General features: G+C 50.6%; 1 protein-coding gene across 2 annotated transcripts in view; it reads right to left on the minus strand.

Moving 5' to 3' along the window:
- The window catches only part of ZBTB40 (zinc finger and BTB domain containing 40), a 37,694-nt gene extending 27,571 nt beyond the window's left edge, over positions 1–10,123 (minus strand). The window contains exons 1-4 of one of the 2 annotated variants that reach the window (XM_074161681.1): positions 9,463–10,123; positions 8,639–8,769; positions 1,567–1,762; positions 908–1,050 (exon numbers count right to left, since the gene is read on the minus strand). In XM_074161681.1, the coding sequence (XP_074017782.1) occupies positions 908–1,050; positions 1,567–1,762; positions 8,639–8,769; positions 9,463–10,123 (1,131 nt within the window). Of the gene's footprint in view, positions 1–907; positions 1,051–1,566; positions 1,763–8,638; positions 8,773–9,402 lie in introns of both variants that reach the window. The other variant, XM_074161680.1, reaches the window with a different exon arrangement.
- Between the last annotated feature and the right edge of the window lie 2,843 nt (positions 10,124–12,966).

The following is a 12,966-nucleotide window of genomic DNA, read 5'->3' on the forward strand; positions in this document are numbered from 1 at the left end:
AGGTTCTCAGCCCATCTGACATGGCTCTGGTCAGGCTCACTCGGACAGAAAGCAGACATCACTCACACCACCGAGCACAACAGCACTTTCCGCTCGCTATAATCCTGCATCAGGGGAACTAAGGGATGTGACAAACTAGGACAGCAGGTCTGCAGGCTGCAGACTGAACGCAGTGTGCCAGGGCACCCTGCAAGCTTCAGCTGCATAGGCAGGGCATAGGCAGCCCCCGCCCCCAAACACAAAGGAAAGCAGGTTATACACAGTATTTTGTCCTTTATGGCTTCTACAAATCAGCACACATAAGGCAATCGCTTACAGGAAAGCAATGTCCTCCCCACCAACCGCTGCATCCAACACATCAAAAAAATAATTTTAAAGATCAGTCAGTGGTTGTGCTACTGTTCCAGGCAACTGTGTGATAAGAGTTAAATAAAAGAGAGGTGGGAGAGTCAGCTGAAAGGTACGCCAATGACCCAAGGATGTAACAGCAGACAGGCAGCACAGAGGTATTAGTGGTTCTACTGAAACCAAACTCCATGACAGAGCCTTCTCCGGGCTCACAAAAAAGCATTTTCAGGGCCCAGGAGGAAGATCAGGTGCCTCCTCTGCCCTAGGCCCCGCTTGCAGGGCGGTCTGTCACTGCACCAGGCGAGTTCATCCTGCCCTTGAGGTTGCCTTCGCAGATTCACTGTTCCCACCATTCGGTACAGAAGGGCCTGAGACAACACACGTCCGCTGTGCGCTGTGCACGGGGAGGTGACACTGCTGAGGGGGCCCAGCACATCGCTTGAAAAACCACATGGTAGGACACTGCCTCGCAGACACATACACACACACACACACACACACACACACACACACACAACCCCTTGCCCACAGAGTTTGCCTTATTTCAGATTTTTTTTACCCGCTTCTCCGAGGCAGACAGGAATCCCTCTTCTGCCGCCTCCAGGAACTCTACGATGGGGTTCAGCTGTGTCACAGTCTGGATCAGCTCCTCCCTGCGTCCCAGCAAGTGAGCAGTCAGCATCTCTCCCTCGTCCGTGCTCTCTGGGGGGAAGGGATTCAGAAACACAAGAGAAGAAACGAGTCAGTCTGAAGGAACTGACAGGCTCATGAAGCGAGTGAGACTGAAAGATCTAAGTGAATAGCAAAGCTCATCCCAAGCACAAGCAGCAGAGGAAAACCACTTTACTATTCTCTTTAAACTCTATGAAAGGAAAACGTCTCATTTATCTAACAGAGCACAAAGCCATAAAGCAAGCTGGAGGTTAACACCAGGTTTGCGAGGCCACTGCTTTGTGTCAAACTCGAGTAAGAAAGGAGCTTTCAGTTTTGAGGCTCAGCTGTGCCCTGACCCAGGCTGGCTGCACCCCATCGATCCAGCCCTCCAGGCAGCACCGGGAAAGCCCCGCACTGCCTGTGCCCCACTGCTGTTGGACGGAAACACCCCAGGATTTTGGCCAGCATGAGATAAACCTCCTGTATCCAAGTACGGATACAGGGTTTCTGGAGACCTGCTTTGCCTCTAGGGCAAGAAGCCAGAGGTTGCACCCACTTCTCTACCTGTTTGCTGCTGGGCTTCTCCTCTGCCCCCTTCTCTCTCCAGCAAAGCTGCCTCCAGCTTGGGGTTCACATCTTGAAACAGCTTCAGCAGAGACACGAGGGTCTGAGCATCCAGGGGCTGAGCATCCTTCACTCTGCTCAGCAGCTTCTCGAACACCGACTGTTCCCCTGGCTCTGCCAGACAGGCAGCCACAGCCTGCAACAGGACAGGTAAATGCAGGGATGGTTTTAGTACCAGTCAACTGTCCTCTATAAACCAACAGAAAAAGCAGAATCCTGGGGTTTTTGCTTAATTTTTTTGTCCCCTGAGCAAACGAAAAACCCTACAAAAAACCCCACACAGACACAAGCTGAGCTCGCTACCAGCCAAGGCCCTGCACTGAGCTTCTGGTCTGGTCTGTGGCCACCAGTGCCGGGAGGAGGGCAGCAAGCCCTGCCGGCTTTTGCCTTTACAGTCCCACACACTGGAGCTGGTTTCACCACCAAACATCTCTCTTCATTTCTTTCCCCAACAGCCAAATGCCTATAAGTCTAAGGAACTTAATAAACCACCATTTAAACCCCATTACTTTGGAAGCCCAAGGCTGGGGCAGGGGATTCTAGATTTCACTGCAGATCAAGGAGAAATCGCTTGCACGGAAAGCAGAGAGCATTTTAAGTGGGACTTTGAGGAATCCCCATCCTCAAGTCGCAACGGAGTCACGACTCCTAAAGAAAGATTTGGAGAGGAGACGTGCCAGCCCCGAGTGCTGTGGGTTCTCACACACCTGGCAATCGCCCAGAGCTCCAAAATCCACTCCATTGACCCCAAACAGGAACCAGAGGCAAACATGCCTGCACCGTTATGGAAATAAAAGGAAAAGAAATAAGCTGTAACTCTTGCTCCCATCTCCCTGGAGCCCTTTAATGCTGTAAATATTGCCCCTGAAGACACAGGCTCCCCAGCTCTCCAGGAGTGATGCCAGCCTTTCGGAGCAGGCATCCTTTACTGGAGACTCCAGGGATGCTATAAAAGTACCTTTGAAGTGGAGAGCTCAGCCCCGCGCCAGAGCGAGCGGCCATTCTCTGCTGTCATTGTCATTTTTATTTCTAGGATAAAAAGACTGAATGCAACTGCTTGGGGCCGCACCAGGGGACAGTGGACCTGCTTTTCCTGGCAGGTGTAAATGCTCATCTATTAGGGCAGCGTGACAGTGCAGTGACCTATTGCAAAGAGTATCCACAGAAGGGACGCTGCGGGAGTCCCAGCCCTTACCCGCTCACGGCGTTTTTCCTGCTGAACAGAGAGACATGGACATGAAGGGGCTCTGTTATAAAGGAAGAAAGGAAATGCTGCAGACGTGCTGAAGAACAAGCTTAGAGGTATTTTTTTAACACAAACATTAATTTGTAATGAGACTTGATAACCAGATCATGTTTGTTCTCAAGGTTTGCGTGCCTGGCCTCTTCCAGATCAAAACCATCGTGTAAAACACAAAATAGCTTGACTCTCACCATCCTAAAGGTGCTCAGCACCCTGCCAAATACATGTTTTCACTAATATGGATGGAAAGCATCTTGCATTGTCGCAATTTTTTTTTATTTTAATTTTTTTTTAATTAAAATCAGAACAGCATTGCTACCCAGAGCTCCAGGCAACATCCCTGCCTCAGTGCATGGCTTTGGCTAATGGAAATGAGTTTTCAGAAACTGAAAAGCTCTGCTATTTATAGTCTCCTTCTGGAAGACCTTTCCTTGGACACGTTGCTCAGTGGGAACAACAGCCTTTTAGCATTGTTTTGCAAGAGCACACCGGGCATTTTAGACTCACTTTAAAGCACTAACAATTCCCAAAGATCCTGGAAAAGATGGAGAAATATTGATATAAGCAGGAATCCTAGCTTCCACTTAAGTCATCATGCACCCAGGCGTTACAGCCTGATCCATTCGGTTTTCTCAGACACTTGCAAACGCTTCACAGCCAAGTTGGCACATCCAGCTTCCAGACCAGAGGCAGAGCTGGGCTCTCAGATCAGGGAACCCTGCTCACTCAGCTCTGGCTTAAGCTAGAGCTGCGCCACCAAATAGGTTCAATGTCCACTGAGAAGTTGGGTCCCAGTTGAGGGTGTCGCTTCTGATGGCCCCAAACAGGACTCAGTAGCTCAGTACCCCTATGGTCAAACACCACAAAACAGCCCTCCCAGTTCATCCCAAACCTCCCCATAGCCACGGCAGCCCCCAGTCAAGCTCTGAACAGGAACCTCTGCAGGTAACACTGCAGGAGGTAGGTCACCTATCTGTGTATCATCTCCACATCTTCCAGATTTTTCCAGATTTCTTTCCTAACACAATCAATTTCTACACTACTGTGTCCCTTTGTCCCACCACAGGATCTCTTGCTCTGCCCCATTGCTCCTTATTATTTCCTGCTCCTTCCGACATCCCCTGCTGCTTTGGGTAGGAAGATGCCCAAGTCTGCTCGTGCAGAGCCGCAACCTGCTTCTGAACCATGCAAGAGCTGAGCCAGTGCTGTGTTCTCCCAGCCAGACACTCATCTCCTCCTCACACTGACCCACAGTACTCCCAGAAAGCCAGAGCCTCCAAGACCTCCACCTCCCTCTCCAACATGAGCATGAGATTAAGGGTTTTTTGGGCTGGGACAGGGATGCTCAAGGAGCAGCTGGTGGCTGTCCCTGCAGGGAGTGACCCTGAGCCTGGGCTGGGCTGAACTCAAGTGTTGTGCCAACCTGAGGGATGTCCTGGCACCCGGAGAGACCTCAACCAGATGGGCAAGTAACGCTCATCCCACCCGAGCGTGTGATGGCCCGTAACTGAGACTGAAGAGGGATGTGGGCAGAGAGGGAGGGAAGCTCATGGCAGCCACTAGCCCAGCTGGCCACTAGCCTCTTTCCTGCAGGTAGGCAAGTAGGGTTATGGATTTTCATGCCTTATCCACCCTCCTGTTCCCACCATGACAGCACATCTCAGCGAAAGGCCACTTTAGTGACAATTACTGAGTGATCTCCCTTGAGCAGCAGCTTTAGAGTGAATGCAGCCCCCAAAGGGTGGTGGGGAGGGACCTGCAAGAGACAGGCTGAAAGCCTCAGGGTTTGGGTGACAGAAGCAGCCAGCTCCCTTCAGATCCCTCCTACACAAGCCAAGGCACATTCAGTTACAAGAGTCACCCCTGAACATGGTAAATCCCGTGCCAGTACCTCAGTGCCACCTCCATTGCCCAAGGAGAGCTGCACTGGCCACCCAGCAACCAAGGAGGCACCACCAGGAAACTTGGAGAAACATAATCATCAGTCCTCTGTGAACGCAAGCTGCTTTGGGTTTTTTACTGGTTAATTTTTCATGTCTATAAGGTGAAGAAAATATGTTAAAAAAACCCCTAGAAACCTGCAGAGACAGAGCCGCTGCCCCCAAGGGCCGGTGGCACGGACAGCACAGGGACTGGCTGTACACGTCCGGAGCAGAGAGAAGCTCGTAGGCTGTGACTGCACCATGAGGTCCAGCAGCTATAACCGTGCACACAATAATCAACGAAAAACTAGGTTCCCGTTTCTGGTTCAGAAATCTGCAGTGCTCTTTATTCCAGCCTGTGTTTGTAGAGGCAGACCCCAGCACCAGAAGGCTCCGTGGAGAACGCTGACCCCCGGCTCGCTCCACACGACAGGGACAAAAGCTCAGCCCAAACTCCACTCAAGTACACCAGAACAAGGGGAAAAAACTTCTCCAGCTCGGTCACCACAAAATAAAATGCGCACAACCTATCACTCCTAATCGGGATGCAGAAGATAACGGGAAATTTCTTTCTTCTGCCACATCCAGAAATCCCTGCAGCTGCAAACGAAGGACGACAATAATTGGACAGGCCTATAGGCAATGGAAATGATCCACAAGCACAGTGACATTTATGCTACGTGGGAGAATCAACGCTCCCCCACTTCATCTGAACCCAGTAGAGGGAACAAATGAGCTGTGCAATAATTTGAATTGAGTTTCTCTAAGAGAGCACAGGAAGATAAGACTTGACACCAGCAAAGCTCTTCTACGCTTCCCCAAATTACTGCAATTTCAGTCTTGTTCTCATTTCCAAGCAGGTTTCATCCAGGCCAGAACCAAATTAGATAGGAATAGTTTATGTGAGATACACAGAGACTCTAAAACAAAAACAACCCCCAAAATCACATCTCCTACGCAGAAAAGCAACACATCTGCATTTTTCAGCCCAGGGAGCAGAACATATAACATCAAACTTAGAGAGAAGCAACAATTCTCACAAAAGCAAGCCCTGCACCAAAACCTCCTTGTGGAAAAACCCCACGGCCCAACAAATCTCCACTGGAGGTAGCAGGAAATAAGGCAGCAACAGCAGAGGGGAGCAGACAGGAGCATGGCGGGGAACAGAGCACCCACGTGGGTACAAGCCATGAGCAAAGGAACAGAAATACAGAGGTTACATCCAGGGCAAAATGCCACCGAGACCAGAGCAGCCTCAACACCAGGATGGCCTCAGTGTCAGGGGCAGGTCTGCAAACCCCCCACCAACACCCGCAGTTTCCCCATGCTTTGCTCTCCAAAACATATCACTGCCTGCCCTTAGGGACGAGCCACTCACAAATGGCTCCTGAGCAGAAGGACACACAGGAGGGGTGGGCAATCTCCCCTGTGGCAGGGTAAGCGTGCCTGGCAGCACCACTTAGTGCAGAGAAATGGCATCCCAGTGGGTTCCAGACCAACTTTTACTTGCCCCAAGGCACCTAAGAGACTTCAAGCAAATAACTAGCAAAATAATACAAAAAGTGGGGGCGGAAGGAGAGAGGAAAAAAAATAATCCATTGACGCCTACCACTGGCACAATCTCAGCCATAATTACGCACCCCGAGCCTGGGCTCTTTGGAGCTGAACTTGCACTTTAAGCGTGACTTTAAAAACACACCACTGTGTTTCCCCGGAAGAAAACACCAGGCACTTGTGGGAAAAAGCTTTTCCTTTTGCTGGAAACAGAGCCCAGGCTCAGTGCCAGTCCCTCAGGTCCTGCTTGTCCCAAAGGGGAGCTCAGGGAGGGACAGGTCCGGCTGAGCCCTGGCTTACACCAGGCTGCAGCCTGTCCCCCCCACTGCCTGGGGGCTGACACTTTTCATGCCTGTCACAGCTGAGAAGTGATTTTTTGTGAAGGCTTAAAGAAAATCCATTTCTCATTTATTCAGCGTTTATTTATAGCTGCAGAAAAACTGTCCAGCTGGTGTTTTGCGGTCAGACACCCAAACTGTCCCCGAGCTCCACAACCTCTCACTCGGCTCCCACTGCAAACGCTCATTTGGGAGCACAGAGGCTGGGACACGGGGCTGAGAACCTCACCCGCTGGGTCTTGGAGGTGCCGAGGAAACACGAAATAACAGTTACTGCAAAATAGCAAACAGGGCTGTTAGAGCTGGAGGGAGGCAGCAGCCCTGCCCGGGCACTCTGCCGCTGTGGTTCTGCCCCAGGGGGCAGCGCAGGCAGGCAAGGGAAGGGATGCCGGCACAGGCAATGCCGCGGAGCTGGCAAATCCCTTCTGGCAGTGCCGTCCACATCCCACAGCACCCTCCCCGGCTCTGCTGCAGTTGCCAAGGTGCAGAATAGGTAAAACCTTAAACCTGACGTATATTTCTGATCAGGGCAACAATCAAACATACAAACCCCTAATCCTCCTCAGGGCACACGGGCATGCTGAAAGCAATGTACTCACAGTACCTGTCAGCCTGGCCAGGCTTGGGCTTGCTACTACAAACACAGATTAGGACCCACATCTCCCTCCTAAAGCCCCAGATATGTTAAGCTCAACACCATCAGCAGGGGCAGCAGCTCAGGGAGCATGTGCTTTCCTTTGAGAACATTTAAACGCTTATCAGAAAAGAAACCTGCACTCCCTGACTCAAGGGAGTTCTCCTCCCTGCTGTCATATGGTTTGGGTTTTTTTTCTAATTGCCTTTCAGAAAGCAATTTTTAAAATTTTTAAAAGCAGAATGCCACCAAAGCCAAAACATCCCATGTCCCACGGTCATACTGGTACTGGAAGGACCAAGCGACTTGAATCCAGACGGCTTCTCAGCCAGCAAGCACACGGGAACCTAGACAGCATCACAGCCCCCCACCTGGGGAACAGTATTTCTCGGCTTCAGAAGGTCAGCTCACCATGGAGGCACCAAAAAGCCGGCAATAAAACAGTTGCATTCTCATTTTTCCACACACAAAAAAGGTACACAGGGCGGTTCATGCAGCCTGGTATGAAAAACGCTCCATCAGAAACAGCCGGGGTGAGGAGAAGCACAGTCCCACCCTCACTCCAAAGTGGCCACAAGTTTTTCCGCAGCCCCTGCAATGGCACAACAGCACGAGTGCCTACCCCAACTGCCACCATCATCTCCAAGCTCCGTGTCCTCCTGCCCCACTGTCACACCAACAGGGACCTGCTGGTCCTGTGGTGGCTTTGGGCCAGCGCGAGAGCTGGGACCTGGCTACCCTTGCTCAGAGCCCAGAGTATCCTTCAGCATAAACCAAGCAGCAGACTCAAATATTCCCTCCAGCAGTAACTGGAGCATCGTTCGTCAGTGATGACTGCTCTCAAAGCAGCACATTGCCAGGAGAAGTGCTGCGAGGAGGCACCCGTCGCCCCCCCCGTGAGGCTCCCCCCAAGCCGCCTGCCATCCACAGAGCGCAGCAGATGCTCCGCGGCAAGCCCTCACCTAGGGCTCGGCAAGTCTATTTTGGGATCTCATATGTCAGGCGTTTACGAGTGGATACAGTTCCCAAAGCAAATGCCATAAACAGGAGGAGAGAAATCAGTGCTGGAGCTCTCCTACAACACAAGGAGGATGTCTTCAGGGCAGGACACACAATTCTTTACCTGCGTGCACGAGCAGCTTGCTCTTACAGATGCTTCTCTCCAGGGGTTGCTCAGCTGGGCACATCTTGCCCTTCAAACAACCAGGTACCAGATCCCCAGTTGCCCATGAAACAATTTCCCAAACAGGGAACAAACTATTCTAGCCCTCAGCAGGGTGAAGAAAAAACTTGTATCATTTACCCAAGTAAACACACCTACCTCCTTTTGAGAGGCACCAATTTCTCTGCACTCTTCTAGTCTTTTCAACACAGCTCGGGCATCAGAAAGGGCCTCAGAGAAAACACTTTCATATTGAAGAAAGAAATCCAGTTTACAGCTTTTGCTCTCTGCTGCTGTGTGAGAGAAACAAGATGAGTTATTTGCTAATTGAAGGGATTCACAGAAAGCATGATGTGATTGAAAGGCATCAGTTTGTAACCAGCACATCAGTTATAATAGGGGAACTGTGACTCCCTTCTAAAGATATCACGCAGCCTGGAGGGAAAACCAACAGTTTATTTAACACCAGTTATAAATGGAACATTTATTTTAAACCCAGTGCAGCCCCCGTTTCCCTCCCATGCTGAACAGGAGTTTAAAGGATAAGGTAGCATTAGCAGGCAACTCTGGTCACTTAATGTTACACAGATTGCCTTCCAACCTCACGTCCCGCACTGACACAGATCCCGCTGTACGTCGGGTGCAATCACACGCAGGGGTAAGGAAAGTTTTGCTCACTCCGGTTCTGGTAAAGTGAGCATTCTGGTGAGAATGAAGGAATTGCAAAGGCCAAAGGGAGTATCGCACAGTGCCAAAGGAATAAAGCGCCTGCAGAAAAAGGGGTTACATGATGGCACTGCTCCCAACCCAGGGCAAACTAAAAAGAACAAACACAGAGGAAAAGATCCCCCATAAGAGGAAAACGTGAGCCAAAGCAGTTGCAAATAAGAGTGAATGCCGTGCCCAGACCCATAAAGTCTCACCTAAATGCCTGGCTCCTTCTTTCTCCTCCGGAGGCTCAGAAAGCTCCTCTTCTGCACTGCCATCCTGCTCAGGCTGAGCAGGGCGAGAGCCTGAATCCTCCCGCAGGGATCTGGAGTCACTCGGCATCGCATCCTGGAGAACCCAGGTGTGATTCATGGCAAGTTCCTGGCCAGGAGGAGAAACATCTGCTTCCATTTCTGCTTCTACAGTGACAGGAGAAGGGGAAACTCTCTGAGGGATGAGGGTATCTGTTTTTCCTTCAGCAGGTTTTTCAGACTGAGGCAGATTATCAGCTTCAGTATGGTTTCCCGATGAGTCTGCTGCCTGGCCGGAGACTCCTCTCACCACCGGGTCCTGAGCCGAACAGCTGATGAGGTCCCTGAGGAGGTTTTTGCAACTAACAGCCACATCAAACATCTGTAGACTATCTGCCACAGAGATTACTTTGGTGAAATTGTGTTTCCCCAGTGGGAGTTTGCCACTATACATCATCTCCAACAAGAGCCCAAACTCTTCCGGGGTCACCACGGAAGCATCAATGGAGATGGTGTCTGTGCTGTCCAACAGGGATTTAAACAGCAGGCTGGCAGCAGCCAAAACCACCTTGTGCGCTCTAAAATGAACGTTCCCAATGAAGATGGTGCAATCACAGAACTGCTGCTCCTTGCAGAGGGCGCAGAGCTGCTGCAGCAGCTGCCTGCTGTAACCAGGAAGCTCCATGGCACCAGAGGCTCCTGGGCTCCTCTCACTGTGGTCTCCACTCCGCTTCCACAAAGCCCAGCTAGCGAAAAAACAAAGGATCTCGTTAGCACTTTGCTCAGACACTAGCAAGACAGACAGAAAGAGTAAGCAAAAATTACTTTCCAGTTTACACCTCCTAGTAGCTCACTGTGCTGCAGTTCAGTGGTTGCAGCAAGAAGGGGCCCCTTCTGAACTCACGCTCCCCAAATTCAGCAACTTACCTCACTAGGGCTGAAGGGTCTAGATACTGCTCAAATAAAAATACTTCAGAAAGCTTGGAAACGAGTACTGAGTCCCAGGAGTTATAAAAGGAAGAAGAAAACTCCCTGATGTGCCCCTGTCAGAGCTGAAGGTTTGAATGTTCTTCAGATCAGGCACCGATGCTGAATTCAGGAGCCGGTTTCAAAAAGGCAGGTGGGGAAGCAGCACAGAGGGACCTGTTCAGACCATCTTCCAAACACAGAGGAGAATCTGAGGTGTTGGTTTTGACCTGCAAAGCACAAAGTGGTTTGGGACCAGTTAATTTTCTCCCTGCATCACTGCTAAGCTCAGCAGGGGCATGCAAGCGTTGGAGACTGAGGTCTGCTCCCAGCCCAGGGCTTTCAGCACACCCTTCTCAGCACACCACGGCCCAAACTCATTGATTTACAAGGCTTTTCCCCTAAGCTATAATTTCTTGCAGAAGTCCACAGCCCTAATCCCATTTAGCAGAACCTCCCTTTTACTTTTTCCCCCCACCATTGCAGGAGGGAGTACAGATAAGACATCTGCCAACAGAATTTTTATCAGCAGGATATCTGGAGTTTTTATCTAAACTAGACAAGATTAAGACATTACTGCCTTGTCCACCCACTAGGATGCCTAATGCTGGTGCTGGCAATGATGCTGAAACAAAACAGCGTGAGTACCAGAGGAAGAGCACCTGGATGGACACGATTTGCATAACCTTCAACTGCTTAACATCTTTGCACCCAGCTTCCTACTCCTGTAGAGAACAGGAGCAATATTGCCTATCATCAGGGCAGGAGCTTTAATGAGCTGAGGCTCATACACCACCTTGAAGCATTGCCTCACACAAAAGCAGACTTGGAGCAACTCCCAGCTTGTACCAAATCGCCACTGGCAAGCAGGTACTAGGCGCAGGTTGAGGTCTCGCTCCTGCAGGGCAGCAGCCCCTCTGGAGTTCAGACTCTGTGGGAAGCAGGACCTCCTGCCCCTAGGCAGGACCCCGGCTGTCCTTCTGCAGGGCACTGCCTGCGGTGGCTGTGGGAGACAGGCTTCAAGACAAGAGACATCGCTTCATATCAAAGCTCCAGCCGGCTGAGCAACTGGTTGGTGGATACCACCTGTGCATGGGAGCTCTCCTGCCCAGCCAAGAGCTCCTCTGTGCTTTAGAGATGAAGTAACTTGCTTTTCAATCACGAGGATAAGATGACAGATGGTTCTGACATCAGCTCAAAGCAGAGGTGTCATGCTCTCCATCTGAATGCCTTTGAAGAAAGAGCACAGGGCAGGTGGGTCCTTTTCTGGAAGACAGGGAACCTAAGCAGTCGCTGACACCCACCCTCCTGCTTCCCAGAAGCTTCTCTGGGCACATCGTTACCACAGGCTCTGCTCTGCAGCTCATCTCTGCTACTTTGCCCGTTCCAGATCCACAGGGCCGGCTGCCTGCACTTCCAGCCTATCAAACATGCAGGCCCTGCTGTCCTCCCACGCCGCTGTAAATCACCAGTAACCAGGCTGCCATCAGTGGAGCTGCTGCTGGTCGTGGGAGAAGAAAAAGACCCGTTCCTTTTGCCAGACTCAGTGTAATAGCAGTTTTAGTCCACCCACTCCTTCCCTGGAGCCGAAGGACTTCCAGGATCTGAGAATGAAATTGGGTCTGCTGGTTAAATAATAATAGCTGTGGCTCTTCCTACAAAAGGACAAGCGGGGAACATCAATGTCCTGGAAGAGATGTCTGCTCACTTTGCCATGAATAGCCTTCTGCATAAAACCTCTCGCTTCCACTGTGGCAAGCTGGAAGAAGCAGCAGCACCGCCTCTATTCCTGGCAAGAATATAAAAGATATATTTGCCCATGATAGCTCAAAACAGTGAAGCTCTAAGCAGCCCAGCAGCACCTCCCCTTCTTTATTACAGCAACTCAGAGAAAATGTGTCCTGAGCAATTAGATCAGACTTATTTGTTTAAACACATTTTACTTCTTTAATTATAGACACCCAAAGACCCAGCACTGCCAAAGACAATGGACATTTTTTAACAAGGGGTGATGGCCAAGACCATCCTCAGGGCAATTGCCCCCTACTTAGAACACGCTTTAGGCTTTTATTCAAAGCTTATGGCAGAAGGGACCACCAGCAGCAATGTGATTTCTCATTCGTCACTGCCTCCTAGATTTCCAGACTCAGTAAGCGGGGTTTGGCTTAAGCTTCTCTTCCAGCAAGGTGCCCAGTCATGATGAGAATGGATTTTTAGGGGAGCACCCTCCACTGCCATAGTTACTCTAACTGTTAAATTACACGCCTTGTTTCTTACCTGAATTTCTCTGGCTTTATCTCCCAGCCATCTTCTAGATGGCTTTCAGGAGATCTGGCAGGGTGACTGGGCATCTCTCCGAGAGCAGGTAACTAATACTACAGCAGCAAAGAGTGCTTACAGGGCACGAGCCATCTGCCTCTGCCAGCACCACTGGTAAGAAAAAGCCATTTGTTACTTTTTCAGCTTAAAGCTGTTTCTCTGCACCCTTCTTACAAATTTCAAACTCCAGGTAAGACGTGGTTTAAGTGGGCGGCTTCTGGGACTTCTGACACCTGAGCCACA

This window comes from Numenius arquata, chromosome 20 (assembly GCF_964106895.1).
Source record: "Numenius arquata chromosome 20, bNumArq3.hap1.1, whole genome shotgun sequence".
In the NCBI taxonomy this organism is placed as follows: Eukaryota; Metazoa; Chordata; class Aves; order Charadriiformes; family Scolopacidae; genus Numenius; species Numenius arquata.